This window comes from Oryctolagus cuniculus, chromosome 8 (genome assembly GCF_964237555.1).
Source record: "Oryctolagus cuniculus chromosome 8, mOryCun1.1, whole genome shotgun sequence".
In the NCBI taxonomy this organism is placed as follows: Eukaryota; Metazoa; Chordata; class Mammalia; order Lagomorpha; family Leporidae; genus Oryctolagus; species Oryctolagus cuniculus.
This window is the reverse complement of record NC_091439.1, coordinates 43359222-43374024: the sequence shown is the minus strand read 5'-3', so window position 1 is coordinate 43374024 and position 14803 is coordinate 43359222. Positions and strand designations below refer to the sequence as shown.

At 44.9% G+C, this 14803-nt stretch overlaps 1 protein-coding gene across 4 annotated transcripts in view; it reads right to left on the bottom strand.

Annotated features, from left to right (window-relative positions):
• ANXA5 (annexin A5) overlaps positions 1-11531 on the bottom strand; it is a 41573-nt gene extending 30042 nt beyond the window's left edge. The window contains exons 1-2 of one of the 4 annotated variants that reach the window (XM_070047666.1): positions 11405-11531; positions 11004-11047 (exon numbers count right to left, since the gene is read on the bottom strand). In XM_070047666.1, coding sequence (XP_069903767.1) covers positions 11004-11012 — 9 coding nt within the window. In that variant the 5' untranslated portion in view covers positions 11013-11047; positions 11405-11531. Of the gene's footprint in view, positions 1-11003; positions 11048-11217 lie in introns of all 4 variants that reach the window. The other 3 variants (XM_008267908.4, XM_008267909.4, XM_008267910.4) reach the window with 3 other exon arrangements.
• Positions 11532-14803: the final 3272 nt, after the last annotated feature.

Here is a 14803-nt window from a genome sequence, read left to right as displayed (position 1 = left end):
GGAGATAAGCCAGGAAAGAGAAAATCATGCTGTGAGCTTCAAAGTAAATTAAATATCAGGAAATTAAAAAAAAAAAAAAAAAAAAAAAAAAAAAAAAAAAAAAAACACAGAATCCCCAAGAAGACTGAGGGGCACCAACACATCAGGGATCAGAAACAAGATCTCAACCACCACCCACACCCTTGCTGCAATCCCATCAGAAAAGGTGAAGGTCACAGTTAAAAGCCTGAAACTCGAATTGGCCTGTTGCTTCTTCCACTCAGCTTCCTTCCCCTTCCATGCTCCTCCTTGCTTGTTTTTGCTTCCTTCCACCTTGTCTAACACGGCAGTCCCCCTCTTAGTCTCGAGGGGTGAGCTCCAAGGCCCCCACTGGATGCTGGAGCCCACACTGTGCCTTGTCCTATTTGCACATGCCGTGACAAAGTTCAATCTATCAATTAGGCACAACAAGAGATTAACAATAACTAATAATAAAATAGGACAACTGGAATAATATACTATAGTAACAGTTAACATGAATGGCTCTCTCTTTCGCTCTCTCTCTCTCTCAGTATCTTAATTCCTCACTGCATCACAGTAATACTTTTGGATCCTGCTTGATCTTAGGTAACCAAAATCAAAGAGAAGCCTGGGATGGGGCTGAGGTGAGGAGCCCACTACAATTGACTTCCTTCATAAAATCAAGCATTAAGGGAGGAAAGTACCATTTTAAAATAGTTTGCACAGCAGTAGAAAAGAAACTGATAATCAAATAAAAATTCACGAGCATGATTTAAATGTTTATTGTGCCTTGACTGCTGTGTTGAATGTGCTGTTTCTTTAAACTTCCCTGCCAGTATAAGAATGTCTTCTGGGGCCTGTAGGCATCGTAGCATAGTGGGTAAAGCCTGCGGTACCGCCGGCATCCCATGTGAGCACTGCTTCAAGTCCTAGCAGCTCCACTTCCAATCCAGCTCCTTGCTAATGGGCCTAGGAGGGAAGTGGAGGATGGCCCAAGTGCTTGGGCCACTGCACTCATGTTGGAGACCCGGAAGAGGTTCTGGGCTCCTGGCTTCAGCCTGACTCAGGCCCAGCTGTGGCAGCCATTTGGGGAGAGAAGCTACAAGATGGAAATCAATCAATCAATCTCTCTCTTTCTAACACTACCTTTCAAATAAATAAAAAATAAATTTAAAAAAAAAGTCTTCCCTTGGTAAACAACAATAAAATGGAAAGCTAAAATGGGTGCTCCTAAAAGTTACCCAAGAGCAGGGGAGACAAGGTGACAGCTGAGTAAGTTAAAGAGATGGAGGCGAGCGGCAGTGGCCGCCCAAAGCTCACACTAAGTCAAGGGAGCCAGGAATGTTTTCCCTATGTGTGCACCTGGGCATTCTGTGACTAGTACTTGAAAAGCTGCAGCACGCACCAACTCATTCACACCAGTGCATCACAAGATAATCAAGTGTACAGAATTCTCACAGCAGAGAAGAGCATACACAGATTTACAACTTCATTTCCTTTTTCATAGAAAACAAGGGGAACAAACCTAATGAATATGACTGACCCTAAGCCAAGGCAGAAAGTAAGCTAGCTTCAAATCCTTTTTGGCTGCAGGAAGAGATAAATAATGCATAAGCAAATGGACTTACAGAGATAAAAGAGGACTTGGAGATCATATAACACCGAGCTAACTTCCACACAGAGCTGGTGCCACCTAAATGTTTCATAAGGAATGCAAATTCAACATCCCCACTACTGCCTCTTTCCTGACTCAAATCTGCACTCCCCAAGAAAATACACTCAAGCAGCCCAGTCATCTCGGCCCTTTCCTGACCTTTCGCCAGCAACCACTACCCCATCTGTGCATCCAATTTGCCCACTCTCTCCCCTAGACCTCTCCTATCTATTAAGCCACAGCCGCTGCCCACTCGAAGTCCTAAAGTCTCACCAGGATTACTGCATCAGATTCCTAAGTGGCCTTCCCATGCCCAGCCTCCCTCTTCTCCCCTCCCAGAAACTCTACCACATCACTCCTCCTCTGCAACCCCCAGAAAGGCAACCACCTCCTTGGCCACAGGACAATCTTTGTGAGACACAAATGCAACCACGGCATACTCTCTCTTAGAATCCTCTGGTAGCTCTCCACACCTAGAAACCAGTTCATCTTCTTTAGCTCTGGCTCCTATCTACTTAGCCGACACCCCTTTCCAAGACGGCACCTCTTTCCAAGACAGGGCTCCACGGCCTCCCTTGCTGAGCCTCACTCCAGCACTGCCCGGCTACCATCAGGTGCAGGCCATGCCCCAACACCCCCAGAATTCACTGTAAAATGCCTTCCCTCCTTTCTCCCCTACAACTCATCCCAACTAAGTAACCTCAATTTCCTCCTAAGTGAATCAGAAATATAACACTAACCTCCAAAACTGTATTGTATGCACTAAAAAACGCACACAAAGGACTTGGCAATGCATCTGTTAAGTCAATGAGGCTTAGTTCCATTTCCTGTTTCCTAGCTAATGATAGCTGGCATAGAGCAGGAATTCAAAACCTTCATAGAAGGGTACTTCAAAAAGTTAACAGAAAATGGATTTAAAACGTCAAGTGGAGGGCTGGGCACCTGGTCTAGTGGTTAGGACACCCATGTTCCACATCAGAGTGCCTGGGTTTCATACAAGTCTCTGGCTCCTGATTCCAGCTGCCTGGCAAAGCCAACCCGGGGGGGCAGCAGTGATGGCCCAGGAAGCTGGGTTCTTGTCACCACATGGAATCTGAATTGTGTGCACTGCATCCCTAACTCCAGGTTTCCACCTCAGCCCAATCCCAGTGTCACAGACTTTTGGAGAGTGACCCAGTAGATGGGACTCTATTTCTCTCTCTCACTCTCTCTCTACTGCCTCCCCTTAATAAACATAAATAAAAGTTAATAGAATGGGCCGGCACCGCGACTCACTAGGCTAATCCTCTGCCTTGCAGTGCCGGCACACCGGGTTCTAGTCCCGGTCGGGGCACCCGATTCTGTCCCGGTTGCCCCTCTTCCAGGCCAGCTCTCTGCTGTTGCCAGGGAGTGCAGTGGAGGATGGCCCAGGTCCTTGGGCCCTGCACCCCATGGGAGACCAGGGTAAGTACCTGGCTCCAGCCATCGGATCAGCGCAGTGCGCTGGCTACAGCGCACCGGCCATGGCGGCCATTGGAGGGTGAACCAACGGCAAAAAGGAAGACCTTTCTCTCTGTCTCTCTCTCTCACTATCCACTCTGCCTGTCAAAAAAAAAAAAAAAGTTAATAGAAGATGTTAATCTTGAGCAAAAAGATTTTCAAATCCATGTTAGGAGAGATCTTCAAAAATTTCACAGAAAATACGTATTATGAAAAAAATGATTCATAGTTTTCAAAATCTTTTACACTAAAACATCTTTTAATTCCACTTTCCAGAACTTTCTAAAGTATCCTCATATTTTCATGAATGAATGCACAAATCGAAGGTAAAGAGAACAGCTAGAAACTAGTGTCCAAAGAAATGAAGCCAATTGGAATCCTCATTCCTTCCGATTCATCAACTGCTTATATGTTTACATGTTACAAAAATGACTAAAGGCTGAGTCCAAAACAGCACTTAAAGCAAAGGTCTTAGGCGTACTCATTTAAAAATAAATCAACTGATGCATTTGTGAAATTTTAGAATACCATAACACTTATGTGAATAAAATCTATTTCAGAAATGGATCTATCACGCAAATGGATCCATCAATTTCTACTATGTTTAACTTCTTTTTTTTTTTCATTTCATTCTTTTTCCCTCCTAAGGTATCTTTTCTTTTTTAACTTTTATTTAATGAATATAAATTTCCAAAGTACAGCTTATGGATTACAACGGCTTCCCCCCACCCATAACTTCCCTCCCACCCGCAACCCTCCCCTTTCCCACTCCCTCTCCCCTTCCATTCACATCAAGATTCATTTTCAATTCTCTTTATATACAGAAGATCAGTTTAGCATACATTAAGTAAAGGTTTCAACAGTTTGCACCCACACAGAAACACAGAGTGAAAAATACTGTTTCAGTACTAGTTATAGCATTAAATCACAATGTACAGCACACTAAGGACAGAGATCCTACATGAGGAGTAAGTGCACAGTGACTCCTGTTGTTGACTTAAGAAATTGACACTCTTGTTTATGGCATCAGTAATCAACCTAGGCTCTTGTCATGAGTTGCCAAGGCTATGGAAGCCTTTTGAGTTCACCGACTGATCATATTTAGAAAAGGTCGTAGTCAGAGTGGAAGTTCTCTCCTCCCTTCAGAGAAAAGGTACCCCCTTTTTTGATTACCTGTTCTTTCCACTGGGATCTCACTCGCGGAGATCTTTCATTTAGGTCATTTTTTTTTTCCAGAGTGTCTTGGCTTTCCATGCCTCTGAAATACTTTCATGGGCTTTTCAGCGAGATCTGCATGCCTTAAGGGTTGATTCTGAGGCCAGAGTGCTGTTTAGGACATCCACCATTCTATGAGTCTGCTGTGTATCTCACTTCCCATGTTACCACGTTTAACTTCTAAGTCATTGAAAGAGGAAAACCCCAGAGTACCTGCTCCATGCTAGCTTAATTCACCTTTGCAGTTCTCCCAAAAGGCAATGGATACTAGATACTACATAAGGGAGCTGGGGTTTGCTGAATGCCAAAGAATTGCTCAATGGCTTCCAAAGCAGCCTATCAGTTTGCAATCTGGTTTTTTTCTCAGCATCCAACATGGATAAAAGAGTCAAAAGAATCAGGAACAGAGTCTAATCTAGAGCAGCAAAGGCCATGGGGAAACAGGTAACCCTGATCTAATTTCCTAATTGTGAATCATTAGCTATAGCAAGATTTGACCTTAAAAGTGATGGCATGCAAAGAAGGAGGTACTTTTCTCTGAAGGGAGAAGAGAACTTCCACTTTGCTTATGGCCTTTCTAAATATTGATGGGAGTTTGTGGACTCAAAAGGCTTCCGGAGCCAGCACTGTGGTGCAGCCGGTAAAGCTGCTGCCTGCAGTGTCGACATCCCATATGGGCGCCAGTTCAAGCCCCGGCTACTCCACTTTCGATCCAACTCTCTGCTTTGCCCTGGTAAAGCAGTAGAAGATGGTTCAAGTCCTTGGGCCCCTGCACCTGTGTGGGAGACCCAAAGAAGCTCCTGGCTCCTGGCTTCGGATTGGTGCAGCTCCAGGCATTCCAGCCAACTGGGGAGTGAACCAGTGGATGGAAGACCTCTCTCTCCCTCCCTCTCCCTCTCCCTCTCCCTCTCTCTTCCCCCCCCCCTTTCTGCCTCTGCATCTCTGTAACCCTGCCTTTTAAATAAATAAATCTTTAAAAAAAAAAAAAGGCTTCCATAGCCTTGGCAGCTTATAACAAGAGCCTTGGGTGATCAATGACACCAAAAATAAGAGTGTCAATTGCTAAATCAACAACAGGAGTCACTGTGCACTTACTCCCCATGTAGGATCTCTGTCCTTAATGAGCTGTACTACAAGAATTAACGGTAAAACTTGTCTTCAAACAGTACTTTATACTTTGTGTTTCTGTGTGGGTACATACTGTTGAAATCTTTACTTAGTATAGAGTTGGTCTTCTATATATAAAGATAATTAAAAATGAATCTTAATGAAGAATGGGATGAGAGAGGGAGTAGGAGGTGGGATGGGAGTGGGGGTGGGAGGGTGGGTATGGGGGGAAAACAGCTATATTCCTAAAGCTGTACCTATGAAATCTGTATTTATTAAATGAAAGCTAAAAAATTTAAGCTTAAAATGTACAGTGTTTTAGGACATAGAAAAAATTAATATATCCAAGAAATAAAGAAAATTGTGTCATCTAGAAAAAATGTGAATGGCATGAAAAGATGCCATCAATATCCAGTCAACCCCTTTGGAATGAGCCTCATCTCAGATTTACTCGCTTACATTTTGAATCTGCTTGCTCTGCACAGGGACTCTGTAACTTATTGAGGCACAATAATTTCAAACTGACCAAAAAATTTTCTAATCAAATCATGGACAGTTTGGCAGGCAGCGCGGCTCACTGGGCTAATCCTCCGCCTGCGGCGCCAGCAACCCGGGTTCTAGACCCGGTTGGGGTACTGGATTCTGTCCCGGTTGCTCCTCTTCCAGTCCAGCTCTCTGCTGTGGCCCGGGAAGGCAGTGGAGGATGGCCTAAGTCCTTGGGCCCTGCACCCGTATGGGAGACCAGGAGGAAGCATCTGGCTCCTGGCTTTGGATTGGCGCAGCGCGCCGGCCATAGTGGCCATTTGGGGGATGAACCAACGGAAGGAAGACCTTTCTCTCTCTGTCTCTCTCTCTCACTGTCTAATTCTGCCTGTCAAAAAAAAAAAAATCATTGACAGTTTAAGTATATATCATGGCAATAATTCTGATACTCATGAAACAAAGTAAACAATTATGTATCCTAGTTTTGCCTTTATCCCATTCCTAATGCCCAGAATATATTAATATATTAACTCTTTACAAGCAACATTATAAATAAAATTCACTTCACACTGTCAAAAATTCAATTTTGAACATCTATTTTAGAGGGAAAGATAGCAAAGCCTTAAACTGAATTAAAATGTATTAAATGGATCATTCATCTGTGAAATACAGCCAGACAAATCAAACACTACAAGCTCACAAGCTTTTAAGTACTTAAATAAATTAGTGTATCTATGAAATTTGGCTCTAACTAAATGGTAGGATGAAAAACCTGCATGAGCAAGTAACAAATAAAAACTCAATTTAAGAAATCCAACTCAAAATATACTAAGTGTGATTGAGAAAATGACCCTAAGACCTAATGAAAAAATCATATTTATATATAGTCAGAAGTTGCCTATAGAAAGAAAAGATGAGAAGATTCAAAATATTTTACTACACGTGGGTCATCAGGCAGCTTTTAACAGTTCTTTGGCCATTCTTAGCATTTTATTTGACCTAGCTGATACTAAATTTAACATGGTAGAGAATATAACTGATCTAAAAATCAAACTAATTACTCATTTAGTAAAGTTTATACTACAATAACATGGATCTTATTATTTCAAACTATATATAAATCATTGGAATAAATGTTGCAAACACATTTGAAAAGTAAATACTGTCTAGGAATTATTCACTTGCAGGTGCACTGGTAATTTAATTTTTTCTTATATATCATAGAAGATAAAGTTACCCAACATACTCTAAGGACTAGGTGACCTATTACTAAACTACTTTTTTTTCCATTATAACTGTCAGTTGAATACAATCTCACATATTTCAAGAGAATCAGGATTAGATCAAGGATTAGAACGAGAAAGAAAAGGGCAGATCAAGTGGTTACCCCACAAATGCCTCCAACTCTGAATGTATTCACCCAACATAATATAAATCATTTTTATGGAGTTCCCAGTACTATCTTCTGCCCTGGCTGTGTTCCTCTACACTGGCATAATGAAGGTAAAATTTAACTGAAACAATTTACATCAATATGAATACATATTTCAAATGCAAACATCAACACAAATATGCATGAATATCAACACAGTTCTAGTAATACTTGTTTATTTAAAAAAAAAGAAACCCCAATGGAATCATCAAAAACCAAAATTCCTAACAATTCTCTAACAAGTCTTAATCATGCTGGTTACGAACTTCACAGTTCATAAACTTGGGGATCAGGCCCACCATATGCACAAGCAGTAACTAATGTCTGGACTTTGGCTAATGGTTAGTGACATAGTGGTCCCAACATATTAAAAAGAAAAAACTGTTGGAATGGAAGATATAATCAATAAACATGAATTGCTCTGACTGGGAAATGACATTTTAATTTTTCAATAAATAAGAGACATTTCTATTTAAAATAATACATTTTAAGTCACTGGAATGTGCACCTCTAAGACTTGAGCATCTGTCATCATCACTCTGCAGATGATTAAGGAATGGAGGTTGGTCACTGGTTCCTATAGGATACCCAAAGGTCAGCAAAGGTACTACCATAGCAACCCACAGAAACCTAACACTGAGTTTTCTCCATCTGTACTACAATTACCCTGGGACTTAACACAATTTTACACAATACAAGTACAATTTCAATGCATTCTGCACATCACAAAATGTAAACATAAAGGTCACAAGACTCCATCTTTATACTTAATATTTTCACAAAATGTTTTACTTTCACGATTTCCAAGGATAACTAATGACAGGGCAGGAGCAAACCTCAACACTTGCTTTTTTAAACACTACTTGCAACTTTCATGATGACTAAAAACTAGGGTTTTGATAGGAAATAGCCCTGGTGTTACATTGTGGTAGAGATCATACACATAATTTAATGATGCAAGCCACTATTCTCCTAGGTTTTCTATATGTAAAGGCCTTTACGTGGGGCTAGTGTTGTAGCCTATCAGGTTAGGCTCTGCCTACAACACTGGTACCCCATCAGTTCAAGGCTTGGCTGCTCCACTTCCAATCCAGCTCCCTGATAATGTGCTACAGAAAGCTGTGGAAGATGAGCAAAGTGCTTGGGTTCCTGCACCCATGTGGGGAGACTCAGAAGAAGCTCTGGGTTCCTGGACTCAGCCTGGCCCAGCCCCGGCCTTTGCAACTATTTAGGGAGTGAACCAGCAGCTGGAAGATTGCGTGCGTGCTCTCTCTCGCTCTCTCTGTCATTCCAATGAAAAATAAATCAATCTTCAAAAGGCATTTATGCTATTATCATTCTTTTTTTTTGAAAATTATTTATTTGAAAGAATCATACAGAGAAAGGGAGAGACAGAGAGAAAGGCAGAGTGAGATCTTCCATCTACTGGTTCACTCTCCAGATGGCCACAACTGCCACTACTAACCCAGGCCGAAGCCAGGAGTTTCAGAAAGGTCTCCCATGTGGGCGGCAGGCATCCAAGTACTTGGGCCATCTTCTGCTGTTTTTCTCAGGCTGTTATCAGGGAGCTGGATCAGAAGTGGAGCAGTCAGGACCCAAAATCGGCGCCCATATGGGATGCAGATGGCGGCTTTACCCACTATGCCACAATGCCAGTCCCTATTATCGTTCTTTGAAATTATTAAAACTAACATCCACAACTGGGAAACATATCCATTTTTTACCACCTTGGGTAAGGAGTCTACATAGTTAAAAAGAATTGACAGAAAAACTTCAGATATCACTGGGAAACATTCGAAGAGATCCAAGAAACAGCCAATGAGCAAGGATAAGGGAATGATTCTTTGCTACTTACTAACTCATCATGTACATCACCACCTCAAGACAGGAAAGATACTGCTCCAGGAAGGAAAGTTAATTCCACACAGAAGTATCCTTTCCACGGGAAGAACCTACAATAAGCTTTCCACCTGAAGTAATGGGAGAGCGGGCTTATGCTAACAGCTAAGCTCAACAAAGGAATAAGAATGGGAGCACTGTACAAAGTTAATAAAGTTACCAACTCCACTCAATCCTCCCATTTTCTCTTGGAAAGGGCCATGAAATCTTATATTATTTTGATGAACCTATCTGATAAAAAAAAATGAAGTACAAATGAGAGAGAGTATTGCCTGGGCAATTAAAACATTTGTTTAAAATATTTATGGGGCAGGGACAAGTGTCGCGGCACAGCCTGTAATACACCCGAAACCCATAGCAGAGTACCTGGTTAGGCTCCCAGCTACCCTGCGCATCCAATACAACTTCCTGCTGATACACCTGGGAGGCAGCAGATGATGGTCCAAGTATTTGGCTCCCTGCCACCAACTTGGGAAACCCAGATGGAGTTCCTGGCTACTAGCTCCCACCTAGCCCAGCCCTGGCTGTTGTGGCCATTTGGCAAGTGAACCTGAGGGTGGAGGCTCTCTCTTACTACCACACTCCTCTCCTTTTTCTCCCCACCTCCCTCACCCACCAACCACCCAAATAAATCTCTTTTTTTTCTTTTTTAAAGATTTAATTTACTTGAAAGGCAAAATCATAGCGAGGGAGAGACAGAAACAAATCTTTCATCCACTGGTTCACTCCCCAAACCAGGGCTGGGCCAGGCCAAAGCCAGGAGCCAGGAACTCCATCCAGGTCTTCCACCCCGTGGCAGGGGCCCAAGCACTAAGACTATCATCTGCTCCCTCCCAGGTGCATTAGCAAGGAGCTGGATCAGAAGTGGGACAGCCTGGACTCAAGTCTCACATAAGCCCTCATGTGGGCAACACAGCTGCAGCACTATGCGTGCCCCAAGTGCAAATATCTTTTAAAATGACAAGATCTGTGTAATTAGTTCTGGGGTGGAGTTTTAGGAACTGATTGTCACAAAAGATTGTCTCACATGGTCGACTTTTGAACACTACTATGTAAATTACCCTACCTTCTCTTTCTTACACTTTGGTAACCAACTTCTGACAGTCCCAAAGGCAAATTCAGAACTCGTTCCACAAGTTCATGATTTAAGAAAAACAGCTCTCCTGTTTAACTTTTTGCATTAAAAAAAAAAAATCACTGTGGACGACCAAGTTCTTTGAGTAAAACTGGGCTGCGCACATGCAAAAAGCTCCATGGCGACCCCACTGGAAAAGGCCAGTGCCCACGCACGGAATTAAAATACAGGAAACTTTGCTGAGAAAAAAATAAAGGAAGCCAGGGAGGGGAGGGTGCGTGAGCGTCCGCCTCACGTCACCACGATGAGCCGTCCTGGCTCCGGCTCTAATTTTAGGGGCGCTCAGCATTGCGGGGAAGGCCCTCTTTTATCCATTCTCTCGTGAACCGGGAGCAAACGGAATCTCGGCCACGTCACCGGCCGCTGTCCGCGTCGCCGCGCGGGCGCCCTTTCCAGGGAACGCTCCGCGGGAAGCTCAAAGGACGCGGGAAAAGGGCGGGGAGGAGAAGGGAAGCAAGAAAAGTGTAAGCGATGGTCAGGCGACAGGCTCAGTTCCTTCTGAAACTTTTCTGGCTGTCCCACAAGTTCTGGAACTTTCTTGTGGCCGCTCACAGAGGTGTGCGTAAATCCGAGCGCGGCCCTGGGGCGCACCGCCTTACCTGTGCCATGGCGACTGCTAGCGGCAGGAGACAGGGACGGAGCACTGCAAGAGAGTAGAGACACCCGGCTTAGCGAGCCACTGCTAGCCCCCGGCCCTCCCCAGAGCGCAGAACTGGGCGGAATCTGAGGCTGGGAGACGCGCGCTCTCCACAGCTCCAGAGGCGGCTGCGCGACCCCTCTCCCCGACCCAGCCCGGGCTGTGCGACCACTCGCCTAGACTGGGTACCTCGAGCCTACCGCAGAGTTGCGGAGTGCGAGCCCGCGGCGCGCAAGGGCAGGGCAGGGATAAGGCGGAGAGGGATCTGGGCCCTGCTCCCTAACTACTCCAAGCAACGGAAACGCCGGCGGCCCCGCCCCGGCCCTGCCCCACGAGCGTGGCCCGCCCCTGCCGGGACCTCACCCCAGCCCGGGCCTCAGCGCGCCTGCGTGGGGCGCGGCTCGACCCACTCCCTCCCGAGGGTGCGTGGGATGCCCGGCGGGGCCAGCGGCCGGGTGGGGCCAGGCTGAGGCTCCACTGTTACCGGGAGGGGGCGCCGCTCCTCCGGGGCCCTGAAGAGGGCGCGGGGAGCTGTCCGGGACTCGGGGCTTGGGGTCGCTGGGACCTCGGTCCGCGGTCGCCACAGCAGCTGTGGCCTCCCTGGGGCGCGTGAGCGTAGTCACTGCAGCCGGGGACAGCGCGTCTTTGACCGTCATGTAGGGAAAGTGTGCAGCTTTGTGAGCTGTGGCCCAAGTTAATTGTTTTTTTGTCTTCTTAAAGTGTCAATGATTCCTTCCTAAATGGCCGTCTCTTACATGGATATTTAGTAGCCTGTGTGGAATATTTCAAAGCCCAGGCCTGTAACTAGCTTATATTGTCAAAACTAACCCAGAACTTGAATAGAGCTTGAACGCGAGCCATGGCCCGTACTGGTTCAACGCGAAACACATGAGGTTTTGAGAGTGGAGGGCGAGTCTCCAGGGTACTGTGTTAGCCTGGCGCTGGAAAAGCAGAAATGGAGAGAGACAGCTCCGATTCTGGGACCTGCTGGGATGGAGAAGGCAGGCGACAAGATAAGGCAAGAGGGCAAGAGCTTGCGACAGCAGGCCCAGTGTTCTAGAGACAAATGCCCCAGGATGAGAAGTGCAAAGTGTTGTGGCGGCTCAGCAGAGGACAGAAAGGGACTAGTCTGAAATGAGGAAGAATAAATGAAAATGAATGTGACTCTTTGTTTAGATCGTCTCCTTTGCTTCTAGATGTAAGCTGCCTCAGTGGGGTCCTGGCTAAGTCACACAGAGCGGTAATTGTCAGAAAAGGGGAGCCAAGTCACACAGAGCGGTAATTGTCAGAAAAGGGGAGCCAAACTGCGGAGTGGGTGGAGCTGGCCACTCCTCCTGGCCCTGCAGACCAGGGCCAGACAGCCTCCCCGGCACCAGCCCGCGTCTCTGCCCGGCCCTGGGCGCCTGACTTCAGCGCTCCTTCCAGCGCGTCCATTACAGGCCCCTGTGCCTGACTACAGGCAGCGTTTCCTTGGCGTCTGTCTCTGACCCTCGTGCTTCTCCTGTCTCTCTCTGCTCTTTACCAATAGCAGCCCCTTTCAGCAGGCTTACAGACTTTTTTTAAAATGTTTCGTTTAGTTGAGAGGCAGAGCTAGAGAAAGAAGGAGAGATGGAGAAAGGTCTTGCATCCACTGGTTCACTCCCCAAATGGCCACAGCGGCCACAGCGGGCCAATCCCAAGCTAGGAGCCAGGAGCATCTTTCGGGTCTCCCATGCAGGTGCAGAGGCCAAAGGACTTCGGCCATTTTCTGCTGCTTTCCCAGACCGTAGCAGAGAGCTGGATCGGAAGAGGAGCAGCCTGGACAGCATTAAGCACCCATATGGGATGCCAGCGCCAGAGGTGAAAGTTTAGTCCACAATGCCACAGCAGAGGCCCAGAGACTTCTTTTTTGCCCAGCACCCTCATCTGCTCGATCTTTTGCGTCTCTTTTTTTTCCTACTGCTGCAGAAATGGAATTAGACAGAACCTCGGTGATTCTATGTTTAACAGTGATTGATTCCCTAGGAAAGTGATGCCATCATGGGTTAATGCTCTATGTCCTTGAGCTAAATAATCACAGGACAGATGAATTAGTAGACATTTATGCTATGAATAAAATGACACAAGGCTAGGGAACGGTGGTGCGGGGAACACTGTTTTGAAGGTATTTCTGAGAAGACTTGAGCAGAGACTGAAAGAATTTAATTGTATTGACAGCTATTTACAGAGCACCTATGGAAAAAGCATGCATCAGAGAGTGCACCTTCATGTTGGAGATAAGGCAAGTATACAGACACGAAAATTGAGGCACAGATGGCCAGCTATGAAAGAAGAGCATAAAACGCACCTGGGTTCAGAGGAGAGACAGCTAGTATTTGGTCAAGGGATTAAAAAGCCTGATTGATGTAGCCTTCGAGTTAGCCTTTGAGGAAAGGTATTTTTTAAGGCAAATCGGGACAGAAAGGGTGGTCTAGTTAAGTGCACCACAAAACCAAATGAAGAAACAGACCTTTATGTGCATGTGTGAACTAACCTTTCCAAAATGACCAGGATGGGGGCGGAGGGGGGTGCCTAAAGGCAGAATGCCGTACGCACATGTAGCCCTGAGTGCTGTACTTCACTAAGTACAACACTGATGAGTTTTAGCTGCTGGGTGGTATAAATAATGGACACTCAGGAAATCTCCTTTTACTGCCTGTTAAAAGCCAGTGTCTGACATCTCCCAAAGTCCCTAGGATCAAAAGTCACCTTCAGACTCTGCACCAGATTCTCCAAGTAACTCTCTGATCCTCCTAATTATGCTTTCTCTTCCTGTGCAATTAAAATTAAAGTCCTTCTTACTCCCCATACTGTCTTTGTGTTAAGTATAAATTACTCAACATACTGTCTTTGTGTTAAGTATAAATTACTCAACATACTGTCTTTGTGTTAAGTATAAATATTATGTAATAATTTCAGTTTGTTTTTACTGTTGTTGGGTCTAAATAATAGCATGCAGCTATTTTCTGTGAGACAATCAGATCATATCAATTGTCCCTTTATTGGGAAAATAGTCCAAATGTCAGACAACTGATGCAAACACACTCAACCTCAATTTACTGGTAAACTTGGGATGTTCTCTGTTTTACGCTTTCCCTCAATTACTTGACTCACTCAGGAACTAGCCAACCCACTCCAGACAAGCCACTGAACTGCTCCTGTGGCAGTTTCTGCATCTCTCAACTCTGATCTTTGGATCACATTCTCATTGCCATACTGTTTCCCTTGACCGTATAGGTCCACAGAGGAAAATGAATTACAGGTTCTGTTAAAGTAAGTACAAAGCAATGCTTCCCCAGTTTTAGGATGTCGGGAGTCTTGTTCTTTAGAAAAATATAAAATTTTCAATTAGTCTGCTTTTAAGCTGAGTTTATTTAATAAGTATACTTCTTGCAAATTGTGGCTAAAGCAGAAGGAAAGAAGACTGGAAAGTGAGCTGAGAGAGGAAGAGGAAATAGAAGATAGGGCCTGAGATGTAAGGTAGGGGATGCTTACAGAGGGAAAGGAGGAACCTTCCACCTCCCAGACAAGAGCTGGAAAGAGCCAGCATCTGATATCAGACAGAATTGGAGTCAGATCCCTACTCTGCCAGCTTATTAGTCATTTGACTTGGACACATTACGTGATTACCCTGATCCTGGATTTCCTTATCTAGAGTGATGATTTGAATAAAATGAGCTCATGTAAGCAAATATCTCACAGATTATAGAAAGATCGTTTGCATTTCCCATGGCTCTCCTCCCC